Genomic DNA, 20,933 nt, shown 5'->3' with positions numbered 1-20,933 from the left:
GAAAAGTCTGGCAAGCTCTGCTCTATCATAACTCATCACATGCTCCCCAATACCATTCACATAGTGCTCTTACTTTTTCTCCAGCAGGGCCCAGAGGACCAGGGTCGCCGTTGGGGCCTCCGCGACCCTTTGGCCCTTCAGGGCCATCTTCGCCTCGTGGACCTGGGGGTCCGATTTCCCCCTGTCAAGAATCAGAAAAGAGATGAATTTCTTGATCCTTTACAAAGCCCATCTCACACTCACCATTAAGCTGCAGGTTAATTTTTAAGGGTGATGTTAAACAGAATTGCAAAACAACAACAACATCCCAACTTCTTTCCAGAGCAGAACTCAAGTCAGCTTACAGATAAAAATACAAAACACATATAAAATACAAAAAGCGTAAAAAGCAAATATCATAATTAAGCAGTAATTAAACTTTAACACAATTAAAACAATATAAAAATATCTATTAAAATGCATATAATAAAAGACTGCACAGCCCTATTAAGAGCCTGTTCCTTTAAAAACAGTCACTTCCCAAAGGCCTGTTGGAATAAAATGGTCTTCACTGGTGGCAGAAGGACAGCACTGAGGAAGCCAGTCTGGCTTTTCTAGAGAAGGAATTCCAAAGTTTGAGAGCTGCCACTGGGAAGACCCTCTCCCACATCCCTACCAAGTGTGCCTTTGCAATGAACTACCAAGGTGTCAGTTTTCAGCCCTGCCCAGACCTGGAAACTGAGGTCTCCAAAGAGGAGGAGGAGGAGAAGGAGCAAATAGATGAGGACCCTTCCCCCAGCAGATCCTACACTGCTAGCAAGCTGAAAGAGCCAATGAATCCATATATCCCTGCCCCATGACTGGAGATCCCATCTTCAACTGCCTGCAGTTACTGGACTGCCCTGCTATAAGTTAACATAAGTTATGTGAAAGTCACAGCAAGAAAACATACTTCCTATTCTCCAACTTTCAGGCCTTGTCTGAAGAAGGGAGTGTCAGATTCTGTCACTGTCTAGAGAAAAATTGTCCCTTCCCAGAGGATCTGTATACCTTCAGATGAATTTCAGAAGCAGGTAGGAAGTGAAAGCTTGTGTCTCTGAAACACTCTAGAATGCCTCGTTCTTGCAGGCAGAAGGGGTTATTCTAGGGTAGCAGCTCTGGGATCTACTCCCAGTGGCAACCTCAGCATCACGACCAGCTTTGAAGACCATGTTTACAAAAAAACTCACCCTGTCTCCTTTGATGCCCATGTCGCCCTTGAAACCTGGGAAGCCATCTTCACCCTGGATGAGGACAAATCATTATCATCATTATGATTAATTACCCACCCTTCACCCCAAGGTCCCATAACAGGTGACAACTTTAAAATACAATATTAAGAACAATTTAAAATGACTTACAAAAGTAAGGTGGATCCTAAAAATATACACCTCAAGTGCCAAAAGGCAGGGAAAAGAGGTGCATCTTCAGCATTTGCCAGAAGCTATGCAATGAAGGTGCCAGGCACACTTCTGTAGGGAGGGACTTCCATAGCTTAGAGGCCACCACAGAAAAGGCTCCTCCCTTGGGCCACCCCAGCAACTGAGAGTGGAGGAACTACCAAGAGGCACCCCCTCTGCTGATCTCAGCACCTGAGAGGGTCTGTAGGAAAGGAGGATGCCTTTCAGATATCTGGGGCTTGAGTCGTTTAGGGCTTTAAATATCAGTGTGAGCACCTTTCATTGAACCTGGAAATGAACTGGCACATAGTTATGGGTTGGAGACAATGGAGGAGTGCGCCAATGCAGCTGTTTCAAAACAGGGGTTGTGAGAGATCTAAATGGAACCCCAGCCAGGAATCTAGCCACTGCATTTTGGATCAACTGAAGTTTGCAAGTCATATTTGAGAATTCTCCACAGTTAAAGGATTGAAATGGCACTTTGCACTTCTATTCAAGGAATCCTCCATTGTAGTGATGGACATCATAACCCTCCCCCTACATCTCAGATTTATTTATGCCCTCCACAGCCAAGGGAGCTCAGACACTATGGCTAGCCCCAAGGTCACCCAGTAAGTTTCATCACTGAGTAAGTACCGTTATTTTTCGCTCTATAAGACGCACCTGACCACAAGATGCACCTAGTTTTTGGAGGAGGAAAACAAGAATAAAAATATTCTGAATCTCAGAAGCCAGAACAGCAAGAGGGATCGCTGCACAGTGAAAGCAGCAATCCCTCTTGTTGTTCTGGCTTCTGTGATAGCTGCGCAGCCTGCATTCACTCCATAAGACGCGCACACATTTCCCCTTACTTTTTAGGAGGGAAAAAGTGAGTCTTATAGAGCAAAAAATACGGTATTTGAACCCTATTCTCCAAGGTCCTAACTCAACGCTGTAACCACTGCACCACACAGAATCTCACATTAAAGACTACAATTCCCATCATTCCTTACCACTGGGGTTAATGGGAGGTGCTGCAGTTTTGGGGAGATGTATCATATTACCTACTCCTGATCTTCAATCTTCCCTCCGCCTCAACAGCCCATGTTGCTTTTAGGAAACAGCTTGTCTACTAGGGATGCCTGCCTTGTAGCACAGATTTCCTTCCTGAAGACCCACAATAAGCTACTAAGGAACCCCAATGTTCTTTTTATTAAACCCACTTCTCAGGAGAAGTGATTCTCTGCCCCCCATCTCCTCAAAGAGGCTTTTATCTCCCACACAGAGGTAAGGCAGGTATATTTCGGTCCAGCGGGAAGAAAGGAAGGCCTCGTTTCCACAGCAACCAGGTCCTGCCTGGGGCAAAGGAGGACCAGCTAGTACTGTGATGATAAAAAACAACAACAGCAACAACATAGCAGTGTGCCCCTCCTCACTCTCCCACCTCCCAGAAATAAGCTTCTGTAGTGTAAGGCTATGTTTTCTCAGAGGGAAACCTTTGGCCTGAACAATATATCCGATCAATTTCTGTGTAGGAACCTTGTCGAAGGCTGCCTACCATTGCCTACCCCCCCAACTAAAAAACCCAGGGGTGCCCTCTGTCTGTTCAAGCTCCTGAAGGCAGGACTGTCAGTTCAACTGATATAAATACCAGGAACTTGCCGGCACTCCAGCAACAAATTATTTTCATCGAGGCCATCTCGCGCCAGTCTTTTCAGAGAGAGCTCGAGGACAGCACTAATATTTCTTCCAGGTTTTAACCGCAGACTTCCAATCGATAGTGTATCAAGTCCTAAAGCAAGCCTGTCAGGTGCTAAAATGCGGATGTGGTAATGAAAAAACAACATGGGGGGGGGTTGAGGAGGCTGCTGGTAGCTGGGCTTCCTGCTTATAATTGTCAGATTTCCCTGTGATGGACTATGGGCATGAACAAAGGGAAAAGTGAGGGGGATTTAAAGCTTGGACCAGGCTGGAATATTACACAGCCTCTGCTCATCCTTCGGGAGAACATAACCGTGTACCTGAAAATATACAGAAAGCCTCCTTGTCAAAAAACCCTTTAAACACAGCATTTTAATAGATGCTGCTGCTGCCTCTGGCTGTTAAGTCCTTTGCACATGCCAAATTCCCAGGGAATCTCCTAAGCTCGTTCTGAAAACCTCATCACTCAGAAACATCTATAGCTGTAATTGGGACTGTCGCATCGTTGTGTGTGTGTGTGTGTGTGTGTGGTTTCCGCTCTGCAAAGAGAAAATATGAAAGGAAACCTCTGTGTGTTAAGACATCCAGGTTCCATAGCAAGGGAATTCTGCATCGAGGGTTATCATGCAAATTAATCACAGAAGACTGCATTTAGGGATAGAGGCATTGCAGAAGTTCCCCCTCCTCCACAATTTGGGTTTGTTTTTTTGTTACCAAGGTATAGGAAAGACTGTCAACCAGGGACGGGGAAGCTGTTTTTGGCACGAGGGCCACATTCTGCTATGGCCAGCCTTCTGGGGTCCATGTCCTAGAGAGAGTGTCATTTAACTAATGGGCATTTACTCACCTTCTCCCCCTTGGTTCCTTTCAAGCCACGGATGCCGTCAGCTCCCTTTGTGGGGGTGGGGAGGGGGAGAGAAACAACATCAAAATAAATTAGTAAGGTCTGGCACAGAGAGGATGGAGGTGGGGCAAGAAACATGACTTGTTCATTAGTGATGGTTTAAAACTCCTAGTGAACACAGGAAACTGCCTTATATGGTGTCAAAACATTGTCCTTTCTTGCTCAGGATGGTTTACACTCCCAGAGGTTTCAGGCAATGGAAATTCCCAATTGCACCTGGGGATGTCAAAGATTGAACAACGGAACTGCTCCCACTGAACAATGGCATCAGTGGTGTAGCATGGGTTGTCAGCACCGGGGGCAAGGCAAGTAATTTGCGCCCCCTAACCCGTGGATTTTAGCACTCGAGTGCGCCCCCCCCAGATGTTGCGCCCGGTGTGGCCGGCCCCCCCTGCACCCCCCACGCTATGCCACTGGATGGCATTCCCCTAAAACATAGGTAGGCAAACTAAGGCCCGGGGGCCGGATCCAGCCCAATCGCCTTCTAAATCCCACCCGCGGATGGTCCGGGAATCAGTGTGTTTTTACATGAGCAGAATGTGTCCTTTTATTTAAAATGTATCTCTGGGTTATTTGTGGGGCAAATATAGTCCAGCCCCTCACAAGGTCTGAGGGACAGTGGACCGGCCCCCTACTGAAAAAGTTTGCTGACCCATGTGCCTAAAAATATATATATTAAGATTCTAGTTCTCAAGGTTTAATTATTTACTATATTTCTACCCCACCTTTTCTTCCCAAGAAGCTCAAGCTGAAATACAAGGTTCTCACTGTCTTCATTTAATCTCCTAGACAACCCTGTGAGGTGGCTTAGACTGAGAGGCAGTGACTGGCCCAAGGGCACTTGGTGAGCTGTGTGGCTAAGTGGGGATTTGCGGCCTGGTCTCCTAGGCTCTCTAACCACTACACCACTACTGGCTGTGAACAGCTGAATTTAACAGGAAGCTACCTTCTTCTAGCTCAGTACTATTCACACTAACTGGCAGTAGCTCTCCAGGGTTTCTCAGCCCAATCTGCAGATGCCAGGTATTGAAATTGGAACCTACATGCAAGGCAGCTGCTCTATTGATTAGCTGTGGGTGCTTCTGATGAACATAGGAAGCTGCCTTCTACTGAGTCAGTCCATTGGTCCATCTAGTGTAGTGTTGTCTACACAGACTGGCTCTCTAGGTTTACAGACAGAGGGCATTCCTAGCCCTAGGTAGAGAGGCTGGGGATTGAAACTGAGACCTTCTGCATGCAAAGCATATGCTGTGCCACTAAGCTATGGTCCTCCGCTATGAAGAGGAGGGAGTATTTGAGATGAATTTGACATTATCTTCATATAGCATTAGGCTACAGGGTAATCTGCTCTAATTGCATATTTTATTTTTATGAACGCTGTTTTTATTGTGTTATGCGAGCTGGTCTTTTGACCGTAATAAATTATCTACAGGGTAGCTGAAAGAGATAGTCAATTTCATGGAAAATGACAGCAAAATCAACGGGTCTACTCTGAGTAGGATACAACTAAAAGTATCCAAGATAACACAACAAAACAAAACATACTGGGCAATATTTCAACTGCTGAAAACATACATCAAGAGAAGCAAACATTCACACGCAGAGAGAGGAAGGGCTTGGTCTTTTGGAAAAAAAGATGCCCTAAAAGTCAATTGAAGAAACGGGCTGTGTATTTTCCCAATCTGTACTCAAGAAAGTTTTTTAAAAGGCAGAGCATTAATTGAAGGAAGGGTACAGAATGATTCTACTTGAACCCACGGGATCTCCAGCGAATCATTAAAAATATGCATTATTTGTTTAACCTGAAATGTATTAGAATATAGGCACTCCCGTTTTTACTTTGTGTCTAGAGCAAAATAAAGTTTGGAAGGTTGTGCTACTTCACTTACCAATTTGCTTAGGAAGCTGAGGTGATTTTTAATATGTTTTAGTATATTAATACTAAACAATAAAATCAATAGTATAAAAAAATAAAATCAAGAAAAATCCACAACCACACTTTAAAGCATACAAAAGTATGGTTGTGATTTTTCTCTCTCTTGGTTTTCTTGTTTTATCTTTTTCTAATCTGCTTTGAGGGTATTTTTAACAATCAAATGGCGTATAATTCGTATGACATAAATAAATAATAAATAATAATTGACCAGATGCAAAATATGAGAAAAATGTGACCTAAAAACAAGGCAAATGCAAACTGAATAACAAAACAAATTAACAGCTGTTAGGAACTAAGCAAGTGGCAGGTTGTTTGTTTTTTGAAATAATTTTTTATTAAAGATTTCCATGAACTACAAAGAACAGTCCACACAATAGAAGCCTGGGAACCTCAGGATTTAAAACTAGAAGATCGGGAGACAGGAGATTTAAAATGAAAAGACTGGGAATCATGGGATTTATAATGAGTAGATTGGGAGCCAGAAGATTGCACTCCCTCCCATGGGCATAGCCAGGATTTGCGGCGGGGGTGGGGGGCAAGACACCTACTTTTCATCCTCCTCTGTCCGGCTGTCTGGCAGATTCAAAATGAATTGCCTCAACAACAGTTGTTTTAAATTACTTTCTTTTGACCCTAAGTGCTCAGAAAAATCTGTCAAATACCTTTATAAAATTTCTATTCTTAGTTAAGTATATGTATTTTTATTTACTTGATTTGGGGGTGGGGGCAGATTCCCCCCCCCCCCGTGCCCCCTCTCCTACTGCCTCCTCTCTCCTGCTTCCAGTTTCTCCTGCTGCCCTCAGGCAGGCTTTCTTCCCAGATCTGAAGCCAGGATCTGAGGCTGCTCCCATAGCTAAGAGGGAACCTCCTTAGCCATCTCCATTGTACATACAGATTCTTTTAAACACTTTTCTCTTTCTGAATTATTTAACCCCTTTATTTAATATAATAATAAGAAAAAGGGGGTTCAAGCTGTGATCTGTATTAGGTAGGTGAGTTTCTTCCACTCATAATTTACACCTCTCTCTCTAAGGCAGATCAAAGAGACTTGCATTAAGGAGACGTTGGGGGAGACTCATTTGGCCAAGCCCCCTCTTGTGGCACAAATGTGTCATGCCTGCCATTAGAATCAAGCAAACACTACAAAGGCAAGAGAATCTTTGTTTATTTGGCTGCCAGTTGCAACTAAGGTCCATACGAAATCAGGCCAGTGGCATATCTAGCTTTGCATTGTCATCACCGACTGGCAGCAGTGGCTATCCAAGATTTCAAGCAAGGGACATTCCGAACCCTACCTAGCAATGCACTTGGGGATTGAATACAGGACCTTCTGCATATAAAAGCAGATGTTCTACCACTGGGCTATGGACCTTTTCCTAAACATAAAGTATTCTAGTCCTCATGGTTCTGAATTAAATGGGAAGCTGGAGGCCATCTTATATCAAGTCAGATCCTCTGCTCCATCTATCTCAGTGTTGTCTACACAGACAGGCAGAGCTCTGATCCATCTAATTCAGTGTTGTCTACATGGACAGGCAGAGCCATAGCTGTGTGTGTGTGTGTGTGGCCAGGTTTTTTGCCCCAGGTGAAATCTCCAGAGGGCTGCCATTGAGGCTCTCAGCCTGTGTGTGTGCAAAGGTGCAAAGGTGGGTCTTTGAGCCGCGTGAAATAAAGCCTAGATTTACCCCTGCTGACAGGCATCAGCTATTCATGGTTTCAGGCAGGAGGTGTTTCCCAGGCTTACCTGAAGATGCCATTGGGGATTGAACCTGGGACCTGCACGCAAAACAGTTGCTCTGCCATTGAACCATGGCCCAAAAGACTTTGATACAACCCCTATTGGCTGAATTGGCAGCCAATTCCTATCACTACTCCAACTAATGCCTACTTGATGTTTCTTGTGCCCTTTGGGTAGAGGCCCAAGAAAGAGGGGCAAGGAGGGAGGGAGAAGGAGAGAGAGTGCTTTGGAATCTCATCCACAGGCAGGCTCAGTGTACATTTTAACATGTATTTCAACAATCTTGCCAGCTTCTCCAGGGATTGGCTTGAGGGGTGGGAGTGTGGAGCTTGCTTGGCATAGAATGTAGTCAATATTAATAGATTTGAAAGCCTACAAAATTCTTAGCTGGCTGTTGCGGCGCCAAGAAAGGTGAGGAAGGCAAAGGCTGCAAGAAGGGGCTCTGTCTAGGGAGCATCATCAAGCCAATAGCAGACAGGAAGGAGGCATCTGCTGTTCCTTGGGAGAGTCCAGTGGGAGGAAAAAGGATCAGTCGGTCAGAAATTATTCTTCCTGGATTCCAAAGTTTCAAATCCTTGGTCTTATTTGTTTAAGTGGATGAGATGCATTAGTAATAGGAGCTCTCTAAGGTCCTGTTGCATCCATATGTTGTTGTTTTTTAAAATAATAATAATAATATCAAAATGCAGTGCAGGCCACTGCCCATCGTAAGAACCTAAGAAGATCCCTGAAGACGGATCAGGCCAATGGCCCATCTAGTCCAGCATCCTCTTCTTACAGTGGCCAAGCAGAAATCTGTAGGAAGCCCTCAAGCAGCACCTGAGCATAAGAGCCCCCTCCTCTCCTGCGGCCACCCTATGCAAGAGCTGCTATTTCTCAACTTCTCTCATGGAGGATAAGGCTATCAATGGCTAGTAGCCACAGTGGCTATGCTTCACCTTATGGTCAAAGGCGACAAACTGAGTACCAGTTGTGGAAACCAAAGGAGTGGAGAATGCTCTGGTGCTTGGATGCTTGAGGGCTCTCCTTTAGGGTATCTTATGTTGTTAAATAAAATAACTTAGGTGCATTAATGTGCAAAACTTAGTTGGGTAGTTGTAGTAGGAGTACTCCACCTATGTGATTGGGTTGTCCCAGCCACTCTGGGTGGCTACAACCCTTGGTTGTCCCTGACCATTGGCCATGCTACCTTCTGAGGCTGATGAGAGTTGGAATTCAGCAACACTGGGAGGGCCAAAGGTTCTCTTTCCAGCTGCTTTTGAACATACCTGCTGTTGGCCAGATGCACCCCATCATATGCTGGATCAGGCCAATGGCCCATCTAGTCCAGCCTTCTGGTCTCACCATGGCCAACCAGTTGCACCAATGGTAAACCTGTAAGCAGGACCTGAGTGCAAGAGCCCTCTCCAGTTGTGTCCCCCATTGTCTGGTACTCAAAAGGTGACTGCCCCTGAGCATGGAGGTTCTGCTATCACAGTAGTTGTCTAAGGAGAGTCCTGCTGGATCAGGCCAAAGGCCCATCTAGTCCAGCATCCTGTCCTCTCAGTGGCCCACCTGATGCCCCAAAGGAAAACAACCAGCAGGATCTGAACACAAGAGCGCTCTCGCCTCCTTTGGTTTCCAGAAGCTGGTTTGCAACACCATTGCAATGCACTCTTGCTTTTACCCGAGACATTTTCTTTTATTGAGACTTCAGGTTTTTGTTTTGCTTTTTTGCACGATCAGCTCTCATCAAGGAGCTTGCCTCATCCCTCAGGTGGCAGGAAAGAAATTTCTGATCAAACAGAAAGGAAGATCAAATTATGCGTTGTGCCGGTTCAGAGGAAGGGTGCCCTTCCCCCCACTCGGAAGGCAGCTTCTCTCGTAAGCAATTGGCGGTCTGCTCTTTTCACCAAGAGGAAAATAAACCAAATGAATTAAAAAATAGGGGCCAGCCCGGGGGGGGGGGGGCATTAGGGTTGCCTTTGCTGAGGATACAACATTTTGTGAAAACACTCCTATTTGCTGGGCAAGCAAAAGACCAACCATTATGCTAAGAGGGTTGCTGTTTTTAAAAGGAAATAACTTTAAAAAAAATACAGAAAATATTAATCTAATTTAATTTTCAAGGCCTTGTGTTGTTGTTGTTGTTTAGGTAGGTGGTTATAGGCAGGGGTCTTTCCCAGCCATACCTGGAGACACATTTTTCACCACAGAATGGTGGACTAAGATGGGCCATTGGTCCAATTCAACAAAGCTCTCCTTAGGTGTGAACTAGGTCTCTATGACAAGACCTGCAATGAATCACAAAGGCATCTTCAAGCACTCCTGTTTAACTCCAGTTTCTCAGCACCAATTCTCATGTTATATGACCAGATGGTAGTGATGATGCGTGGGGCGGGAACACCCATTTTTTTTACCAGGGTCGCAAAAGATTTCTTCCAGTGCTCATTCAGCCTTCTATGCTTCGGTCAGAAGGGGAATGTTTTGCTTTCCAGGGGCGTCTCTGTATTCAGCAGAACCAAAAGATTTATTTCCCCCCACTTTCTTACCTTTACACCACGAGGGCCAGGATATCCAATTGGGCCCTGGGGGCCAGCTGGACCCTACGATTAAAACAAAAAGAGATTTTTCTGGTTTTATTCAGCAGTGGTAATTCTCATTCTCTCACCCCACCCGGAGAAAACATCCTTTCAGCTCTCCAGAATCCCAAACAAAGGAGATTTCCTGCCCTACCTAGAAATACTATTGTGGATTGACTCTGGGACAGTCTGCATATAAAACAGGGGCTCTACTGCTGATCTGTGTCCCTTCCCAAAGAAATAAAGCAAGATTCTAGTCCTCAATAGTTTTGAGTTTTCTGAAGGGCTAATTTAAATAGCAACACAAGAAGCTGCCTTATTCCCATTCAGTATGGCTTACACTGGCAGTGCCTCTCTACGGTTTTGTTTCTCTGCCATGTCTTGCGATGCTAATGAGGACTAAAACTGGGACCTTCTGCATGCAAGGCAGGAGCTCTACCCACTCAGCCAGGGCCCTTTGAAATCTATCTCTGTGAATTTTGTTCACAACACAGCTCTCTATGATTCACTTTTCAAACCGACTTCCAGCTGTGTTGTGTGGGTGGGTGTCGGTGTGGGTGTTGGTGTTTTAAAAGCACAGTTCATAAATTAATGATTTCTCAACAACAGAAGTCCCCGCTGACCCCTTTAAAAGTATTCTGGGCGTTCTTTTTTTAAACAAGAAAATGCTCTGGTGGCGCTATGCATTTGTCTTCTGCATTCTTGTTCCTAAGGAATTATTTTAGGCCGATCTGCTGCACCAACAGAGGCTTCCCACAGTAACATTCTCTTCCTCTTTGGGCAGGTGTGTGTGTGTGGATGTGTGTGGGTGTTTGCATGACTGAGAGAGTGAAAGTTTGTGTGTGTGGCAGATAAAACGTGTGTGAGAGGGTGTGTGAGAGAAAGTGTGTATGAGTGTGTGAGAAAATGTGGGGGGGGGAGGGGGAGAGGGAGAGAGAAACAGACAGACAGACAAAGAGTGTGTGTCAGTGTACTTCTCCATCTTCGCCTCCTCACCCCTTATGCCCCTGTCCTTGTTGCTGCTCCTCCCTCCTTTCAATGTAAAAATATATATTTTTACACATTATTTGACATGGTTTCTACTTTGGCTCCAGTTCTCCCTCAGACTGAAGAAAGGAGGTGCCTGCTGCCTCTCTCCTCTCCACCCCCAACCAGCCCACACCGTCACCCCCCCAGGTGTCTCCATCATCTCATATCCAAGTCAACGAGAACAGCCTCAGGTGGGCAGCTTTTGCTCCGAGGTCAAGACAGCCTGTCCTGCAATCTGCAGAGAATGTGGCAGCCTCTCCCATCCCAGGGACACCTGCGGACTCCCTGCCATTTGCTAAATGACTTCCAGCCCTGCCACTGACTTCCATGATGGATGAGCCTGCTTGAGGATTCTGTGGGCGCAGACGCTTTGCAGATTCCTGTCCTTGTGAGCAGCCAAGATGGGGACAGGACGCCCTCCGAGTGAAGTCGCAGCTGCAATTTCTTCATGGCTCTCTCTCTCTCTCTTTCAGTCCCAAGGCAAGGCTGCTCTGAACTTCAATCAGCTCAGCAAACACACACCCATAATGAAATACTTTGGAAATAAATGGATGGGGTGTGGAGACTGGCCAGCCAAATAATTGAAGTCCCTGAGCAAAGCTTTCTAAATTATGGTCAACCCTCATGCTGGAGAGGAGGGAGCTAAACCACAGAATCATAGAGTTGGAAGGGTCCAAAGAGTCATCTAGTCCAACCCCCTGTGACCTGCTTGTGCTAAGGTGCAGCAGCTGGCAGAGGAAGGGAAACAGACCCATGGCCTCAACAGAGACTACTGAGAGGCCTTTATGTTGCTCTAAGGCTAGGGGGCACCTGCCTGTAGCCTTAAAATGGAAAGGGATGAGTGGAAGACTCCCTTCCCTCTTCTCCCCTGTGTTTTTTCACTCTGTTGTGGCTCATTAGGAGACCTCTCCATCCATTCTGCTTAAGGGAGGGGTGGGAAACTCATAGCCATCCAGATGTTGTTGGACTCCATCATTAGCTGTCATTCCTGCACTGAAGGGGGTTGGATTAGACAGCCCTTCCAACTCCTATGATCCTATGATTCTATTCATAGAATCTATTATTCTTATGCTCATGTGTTCCAGTTTAATGAGAGAGGGAGAAACAGGACTTTCTACTCAGAAGGCTGCCTTAGTCTGCTGTGGAAGCAGAGCAGAGCCATTGGGGCTAGTGGCCACCAATAGCCCACTCCTCTATGAATTTGTCTGATCCTCTTTTAAAGCTATCTAGGTTGGTGGCCATCCCTGCTTCCTGTGGGAGGGAGTTCCATTCAGATATTGATCTCACTAATTATTGAATCCCAGCCTTTAAACTCCCCCTTGTACACACACTTCTAACTGAAGAACACAAGCATGCTGAAGGTTGTCCGTAGGCTAGATACGTACCTGACTTCCCTTCTCACCAGGTGGACCTTCTTTGCCAGGGTGACCCTGTTGTGAAGAAAAGTGGGGGGGGGATAAATCAGCTGATATATTACTACCTGAATGACCGCCTGACCCTGCATAATCCCCATAAGGTCACTTAGATCAGTGGTTTCGCCCAAACTGGCTTAGATCCATGTTCGCCAATCCTGGGTTCCCATCCATTCTTGGACTACAATTCCCAACATCCCCAGACAGCTTAGTTAATGGTCAGGGACAAAGTGAGTTGCAGTTCACCTACATCTGGGGACCCAATGTTGAAGAAAAATGATTTAGACCTTCCGAGGGAAATTATACTCAAGGCATGGCACTCTACAGAACATTATCAGATGGTGATGCAAAATGGGCACTTTCCACTACAGTCATACCTCGAGTTGAATGTGCTTCGGGTTGAGCGCGTTCGAGTTGCGCTCTGCGACAACCCGAAAGTAATGGAGCACGTTACTTCCGGGTTTCGCCGCTCGCGCATACGCTCAAAATGACATCACACGCATGCGCAGAAGCAGCAAAAACGCGACCTGCGCACGTCCCATTGCACCCTCACATCTTGTGTTCCATTCGGGATGTGAACAGGGCTCCAGAACGGATCCCGTTCGCATCCCGAGGTATCACTGTATTGCCAAATGTGGCCCTACAGGTCTATCTATCTGGACCCTGGGAGTCTCTCCCCAGGCAACACACCCCACTGGCCCCACTTCATACCCCAAATGTTTTTGGCTGGATGGAACATGTCTGTGAACTCTCATCATGCCTCCAGTTTAAGAGGAGTTTGTAAGTTTAGTATACATTAGCCTACTGTACAAAAATACAATTGATTGCTCCACCCACCTTTCCCCCTGGCCCTGCCCACAACTGGGATGTCGCTGTCCGAAGGTCACCCAGGAGGGAATGCTGCCTGCTACAACAGAGGTGAGGATCCTCAGGCCCAGGGTGTGAATGTGGCCCTCCAGAACTCTGCATCTGGCCCTCCAAACTCTCTTGATGCCAAACCTCTCACCAGCTCAGCCTCACACCTTCTTGGGCTGCTTCTGTCTGACTGTATCCTTGAACTGTGATAGTGCCTGCCAGGGTGGAGAGGCTCTGACTTTTACCTCTACCAGTACATTTCCGAGCACAATTCAAAGTGTTGGTGCTGACCTAAATGCCCTAAATGGCATCGGTTCAGTATATCTGAAGGAGCGTCTCCACCCCCATCATTCTGCCCGGATGCTAAGGTCCAGTGCTGAGGGCCTTCTGGCGGTTCCCTCGCTGCATGAAGCCAAGTTACAGTGAACCAGGCAGAGGGCCTTCTCAGTAGTGGCGCCCTCCCTGTGGCCCTCCCACTAGATGTCAAAGAGAACAACTACCAGACTTTTAGAAGACATCTGAAGGCAGTCCTGTTTAGGGAAGCTTTTAATGTTTGATGTATTATGGTATATTAATATTTTGTTGGAAGCCGCCCAGAATGGCTGGGGAAGCCCAGCCAGATGGGCGGGGTATAAGTAATAAGTTATTATTATTACTATTATTATTATTATACCACTGGCATGTGGCCTCCAGAAGATCATCGACCAGGGAACACGGCCCTCAGACTGAAAAAGGTTCCCCAGCCTTGCCCTGGAAGCAAGAAAGGTCACCAAAAATTCCCAAGAAGGCTTACCGGGGGACCATCTGCTCCAGGCATACCAGGAAGTCCAGGTTTCCCCAGTGGACCCTAAGGGAGAAAAAAAGGAAACAGGAAGCTGAGTCACTTCTACAACTGATGTCCACCATGGAAGCATCATCAACCTGATCTGCCTTGCTGATAGTGTTCTGACTACATATATCCTTGACATGATTCATCGTATCTCAATTCAATCTTATAGATTGCATTCAACACCGACTATACTCAGAGTAGACCCACAGGGGATGGGAGGGGGCAGAACCAAGTTACCTGTGATGCAATTGGTCAGTTAGTTAAATTTTTTTATATATTTTCTTGATTTAGGGGGGCAGCTGACCCCCTGGCTATGCCCATGCTCGACCCAGTAGCAAATGGGCAACCTGTGCAGATCTCTGAGCACAGATGCTATATGTTGACAAAGCCTCACTCCTTCAGCAATTGTGCTGCAGCATTCTGCACCTACTGCGGTTTCTAGATCAAGCACTGGATGAAGCCCCACACAGAGTGCATTGCAGTAATCCTGTCTTGAAGTAACCAATGCATGAACCAATACTGTTTGTTGAAGCTTCAGGGAATTGTAGCTCCATGTGGGGTAAACTACAGTTCCCAGGATTCTTGTGCTGAAGTCAGGGGTCTTAAATATGCTTTACATGTGTGGTGTGGATGTGACCTCGGAGGGAAAGTTCTTTGTGTGGAGACTGATGGAACTGTAATGGTTTATTTGTATGTGCTAGAACATCACTTTGAACATGTCTTCATGAACAAAGATAGCCCAGGGTGTTCTTTTGTATATTTACCCTACAGAAGCAACCTCTCACCAGAGGCTGATTTCTGTTTTCAGTCTCTCACTCTTTGGCTAAGTTGCAACTCAAGCATACAACATACTGTTTTGGGGTTGATTCTATCAAGTCTGAACAGTCTCCAGAAATCTTAATAAGCAGGTGTTGAACATGGAAACAAACACTTATTCAAAGACAGAATATGCACTCAGAGCAGCAGAGAATACTGTAAAGAGCAACTACTTTTAATTAACATACTTTGTCTCCGGGTGGACCGATTGCACCTTGAGGACCAGGAAGACCCTAGAAAACAAAGGGATATCTCAGACACATAGGGATAGCATATACCCCAAGAAGCCCAAATTGTTGTATTCTGTTATTTGAAAGATATTATCTCTGAAAACGATCAGGAAATTATAACAGCAGCAAAAATTATGACCACTAAGAACTATGGAAAATGTACATCTCCTGCTGCATGTGAACAGTTTGATAACATTTGGTGTACAGTAACAATGATTAAATTAACTCATTATAAAATAGCACATATAAATCTATTATTCTTATTTATTAAATTTGTATACGGTCCTTCATCCAAAATCACAGGGTGGTTCATGACGTAAAAATATGAAATGAGAACACAAAATACATAATAAAAACAAACACAAAAACAAACCAATACCCCCCCCATACAATATAAGACTATAGAATGTTCTATCGGCCAAAGCCCTGGTTAGAGGAACTTTTTCTCCTGGTGCCTAAAAATATTTAATGAAGGCACCAGGCAAGCCTTCCTGGGGAGAGTATTCCACAAATGGGGAGACACTGCAGAAAAGGCCATTTATTGTGTTTCCACCCCCTGGACCTCTCATGGAGGAAGAAGGGGCCCAGAGGATGATTACCATGAGGAGACATAGTCATTGAGGTCCTGAGGTCCTGAGCCATCTAAAGCTTTATAGGTCAGTACTTGCACTTTGAAATGGGTCTTTCTCATTCCTACCTAGAGATACCAGAGACTGACCCTGGGATCTCCTGCCTGCAACAAAGGTGTCCTATCACTGAGCTTTGTTGCTTCCTAAATGCAGCAGTTTCCTGACATAGCAATTAAACCACATTAGGAAAACGAAACTCCTTTTGATCTCCATTTTCCAATCCTGCAGCAAGATGACTGACCCACAATTTAGCATCATGCACTTCAATCTAATGGACACAAAGGTTTTTCTTTTCACTTGGCTCAAAAAGGATTCTCTCACCTGAGCACCTGGAGTTCCTTGTTGACCTGGGGGTCCCGGCTCACCTTGAGGACCCTGAAGAAGAAGAAGACCAAATTTAAAATCCATATGCCCAGAAAACACTGTGCATTTTATTAATTTCAGACAAACCCAAAAGCAATTACAACAAAGACAGGGCATTGTAGAGGATTGTTACAATTGTACAAGGATCATTTTGAGGTTAAATTAGGGCCCTAAGAACATAAGAAAAATCTGCTTGATCAGGCTACTGGCCCATCTAGTGCAGCCTCCTGTCCTCACAGTGATCAACCAGATGCCCCAATGGGAAGCCCCCAAGTGGGACATGAGCAGAACAGCAACTCTGCTCACTTGTGATTCATAGAATCATAGATAGAACCATAGAACTGTAGAGTTAGAAGGGCTCAAAATGTCATTTAGCTCAAGCCCCCACAATGCAGGAATCACATGCAGGATTCCCAACAACTGGTATTCAGAAGCATTACTGCCTCTGACTGTGGAGGTGGAACGTAACCTTAATGGTTAGCAGCCATCACAAATTTGTCCAATACCCTGTTAAAGCCATCCAAGTTGGGTAGGGTTTGCACTTAGCTGCAAACTCAGCTGAGATTCTCCTCTGCTCCTAATGAAAGGGGCTGATTAGAACATCACACAAGAACATCAGGATTAGGCCAGAGGGGCCCCATCTCATCCAGCATCCTGTCCTCACAGTGACCAACCTGGTGCTCATTATGGGAAACCTACAAGCAGGACCCATGCACAAGACCCCTCTTCCCTCCTGCACTTTCCTGTAACTGGTGTTCAGAAGCGCTGCTGCCTCCAGCTGGGGAGGCAGAGCATAGGCATCCTGGTTAGTTACCATTGATAGCCTTGTTCTCCTCCATGAACATGTCTCATCCTCTTTTAAAGCAATCCAAGTTGGTGGCCATTACTGCCTCCTTTGATAGTGAGTTCCATAGTTTTAACTGCACTGCATGAAGAAGGGTTTTCTATTAACTGTCCTGAATCCTCCAACGTTAAGTTCATTAAAGGTAAAGGTAAAGGTAAAGGGACCCCTGACCATTAGGTCCAGTCATGACCGACTCTGGGGTTGCGGTGCTCATCTCGCTTTATTGGCTGAGGGAGCTGGCGTACAGCTTCCAGGTCATGTGGCCAGCATGACTAAGCCACTTCTGGCGAACCAGAGCAGCGCACGAAAATGCCGTTTACCTTCCCGCCGGAGCGGTACCTATTTATCTACTTGCACTTTGACGTGCCTTTGAACTGCTAGGTTGGCAGGAGCAGAGACCGGGAGCTCACCCTGTTGCGGGGATTCAAACCACCGACCTTCTGATCAGCAAGCCCTAGGCTCAGTGGTTTAACCCACAGTGCCACCCACGTCCCATTAAGTTCACTAGATGGCCACAAATTCTAGTGTTAGAGTTCCTTCTCGGTGCCCTACTGTATAGGATGAATAAGTCGTACATACAACCCAGCACACTGACAAATGCTATGTGTATCAGAGAGAATGAGAGGGGGGGAGGGAGGAAGAAGGAGTGAGAGAGACTGGCATTTGGTGTAAAGCTGTTTTGATGCCCATAAATTACCCCAGTGTGTTAGTTGATATATTGCCCGCACAAAGGGAAGGGATGTGCAACACTACTGGAAAATCAATTTCAAATTAAAAATTAATTAGCAACCATTTCCTTCCAGAAAACAGCACCTTGAACATTCACCGGATGTGAAACGAACGCAGCTCAGGAAAGCAATTAGTAAATGTAATTTACACAACACATACACACGAAACCTGGATAGTTAAACAGAGTGGAGGAAAGAACTTACCACACTCCCTTTGGGACCCGTCTGCCCATCCATGCCAGCTATGCCCTGGGAGGAAATTTAATATAGGTAATCAAGGCAAAGTGAGACGCTTTCAGCATCTTCTGAGAAAATCAAACAGAACCAAGAAGCTCCAGACCCGATCCAGCTTCCTAACTGGCTAATATTCCCAAAATGCGGGGCATAAAGGTATGGGGAAATGTTGACCCACTGGATATTGCTGATCTACAACTCCCATAATTGACCATACTTGCTAGGAGCTAATACGAGTTGTACGCTGGCAACATCTGGAGGGTCAAAGGTTCCCAATTCCTGCTGTAACAGAACTGCCACTGTGTCATGATCAGCTCTAGCTACAGATGAGGTGCGTAGAATCATAGAACTGCAGTTGGGAAGAACCCCATTGGTCATCTAGTCCAAACTCCTGCAATGCAGGAATCACAGCTGAAGAATCCCTGACAGATGGCCATCCAACCTCTGCTTAAAAACTTCCAACTGAGGAGACTCCACACCACCTTGGATCAGTGAGGCTGGTTCCCACGGGGATGGAAGGTGAGAAGACCAACAGTGGGAGGAGCCACAGCAAATTTGAGCCAGAGCCAGAAACAATGACAGCCAGAGCCACACATTCTATAAGAAGGAAAGCGGGTGGAGGCTGTCCAAACTGTCCAAGAATAGTGAGGCAGTGTCCCATTTTGTCCTAATCAATCAGCCTCCAAGAGGTTGGATGCCATCTCTCTGCAGGAATCACAGCACTCTCTCCTTCCAATCAACAGGCACAGAGGCAGGAATGGCCCCCTTGGAGAGCTTGCAAATGTAGGAAGATAGGAAATCCTGCGTTTGTGAGTGGTAGTCACTATTGCTCCAATAATTGCGTTAATTTACTGCAATGTTTTATTGACATTTCCCTTCCATTGAAATTCATCACATGATTTATCACATAGGTTTCAGCCACAGAGGACAGAGGGATATACAGTATAGGTTAAGGTTACCAGATTTTTTTCAGTGACTCCGGGGGCACTTTTCAACTTCCTCCTAATAAATGGATTTTGTCAGGGGACTGATTTGTAAATCCGGGGACTGTCCCCGGGAAACGGGGACGTCTGGTAACCTTAGTATAGGTTTCAGAGGAAGTGGAACTGTAGTGGAACAAAAACAGCATGACCAACACAGAAAGGGGTTGGAAACTGCTGCCTACTCACATCCCTAGCAGCGAATCTGTAGGGTTTCTAGCTCAGAATTATCTACACGGACTGGCAGCAGCACCATTTCAGGTTTTCAGGCAAGGAGTCTTTCCCAACCCCATCTGAAGGTGCCTCTAGGAATTGAACCTGGCTCCTTCTGCATGCAAAGCAACTGTCTGACCACTGACCTATGGCCCTTCTCCCATTTTTATTTCCCATAAGCTCCCCAGGGACAATACTACATCATTGCACTATTGCTCTTCTCTGATTACTTAAATCCCCTCCATTACAACATTGTAACATCTGATAGGACAGAAACAGGGGGGTGGGAGCACTTTTTATTATTATTTTTGCTATCTCAGCTAGGATGACTCTTTTGTAAGATGAGGATGTGCTCCAAAGCCAGGGGGAGGAGACACTAAAAAATTAATGCTACTCACTGGAGGTCCTGGGGGTCCTGGAGGTCCCTTGGGTCCCAGCAAACCACGGGGTCCCTATAAGAGGAAGCAAATAAGAGTTTGAACATGTCCATTAGGGTGAGACGAAGATCATGTTCTATATTCGACTTCTGATCCGTTTCTCTGAGTGCTGTCACTTTTGTAGCTGAAAAACATTTCACCCATACATGGAGTGAAATAGCAGGAGTCTCATGGTGATCCTGAGGTTTGCTGGAGTGTAAACAAACAAACAAACAAACAAACAAACAAACAAACAAGTAGGACTTTCCCCCAACAGCCAAACAAGGACTGTTCAGTGCCCACCAAAGATGTTGGAGAATTCTGTCAGAAATGGGAACAGAAATTGCCCCTCAATCCATATGTTCATCTGAAGTCAGGAATGGAAATCATGCAAGTGAAAATGAGCAGCATTGTGGTATGTTGTGTTTTTTTTTTTTTTTTTAAAAGTTGCATAGATATAATTACATTATTCTCTGCATTGGTTTTGAAATTTCTGTTTCTATTGAAATTGATTGCATGTGTTTTATTGATAAATTGTTTGCATTTCTATCCCACCTTTTCTTCAAAGGAAATAATGGACAGGACTTACATCCATTAATTTCAGCAGGTATACTCTGAGTTGGTTACTATTTATTTATTGTTTTACTTATTGCATTTGCATTCCACCTTTTTCTCTAAGAAGCACCTAGTTGCACACATTGTGTCCCCCCCCCCCCATTTAATCCCCACATGCCCACTTATTTCCCAGTGGGTCTACTCTATGTAGGATGAGCAGTTGGAGACAACCCGTTACCTCGAGTGCCAAAGCCTGTGCAGAAACTATAATTTACAGGGAGTTCCTTAGCTACAGCCCAGTCAAAGACTATGTGGTTTTGTGGGTCAATAAAAGCAACAACCCTGTGAGGTAGGCTAGGCTGAGAAGCAATGACTGGCCCAAAGTCAGCACCCAGTGAGTTTCATGGCTCAGACCACATTGTCTCTGTCTCTCTGGTTGCATTTATTTTTATTCTATAAAATTGTAATGAAGTACTACTCAGAGTAAACCCACTAAAATCCATAGATCTGGCTTAGTAATGTCCACTGTTTCCCAATAGGGCTACTCTAAGTAGGACTAGCAT

The 20,933-nt window shown here is 45.5% G+C and overlaps 1 protein-coding gene across 3 annotated transcripts in view; it reads right to left on the bottom strand.

Moving 5' to 3' along the window:
* The window catches only part of COL5A1 (collagen type V alpha 1 chain), a 184,275-nt gene that overhangs the window by 51,917 nt on the left and 111,425 nt on the right, over positions 1-20,933 (bottom strand). For all 3 annotated transcript variants that reach the window (XM_080989706.1, XM_080989708.1, XM_080989707.1), the window contains exons 21-30: positions 19,798-19,851; positions 18,177-18,221; positions 16,359-16,412; positions 15,367-15,411; positions 14,327-14,380; positions 12,652-12,696; positions 10,208-10,261; positions 3,946-3,990; positions 1,209-1,262; positions 74-181 (exon numbers count right to left, since the gene is read on the bottom strand). In XM_080989706.1, coding sequence (XP_080845832.1) covers positions 74-181; positions 1,209-1,262; positions 3,946-3,990; positions 10,208-10,261; positions 12,652-12,696; positions 14,327-14,380; positions 15,367-15,411; positions 16,359-16,412; positions 18,177-18,221; positions 19,798-19,851 — 558 coding nt within the window. The remainder of the gene's footprint in view (positions 1-73; positions 182-1,208; positions 1,263-3,945; positions 3,991-10,207; positions 10,262-12,651; positions 12,697-14,326; positions 14,381-15,366; positions 15,412-16,358; positions 16,413-18,176; positions 18,222-19,797; positions 19,852-20,933) is intronic.

This window comes from Podarcis pityusensis (genome assembly GCF_964106645.2).
Source record: "Podarcis pityusensis genome assembly, chromosome: Z".
Classification (NCBI taxonomy): Eukaryota; Metazoa; Chordata; class Lepidosauria; order Squamata; family Lacertidae; genus Podarcis; species Podarcis pityusensis.
This window is presented reverse-complemented; position numbering and strand designations above follow the sequence as displayed.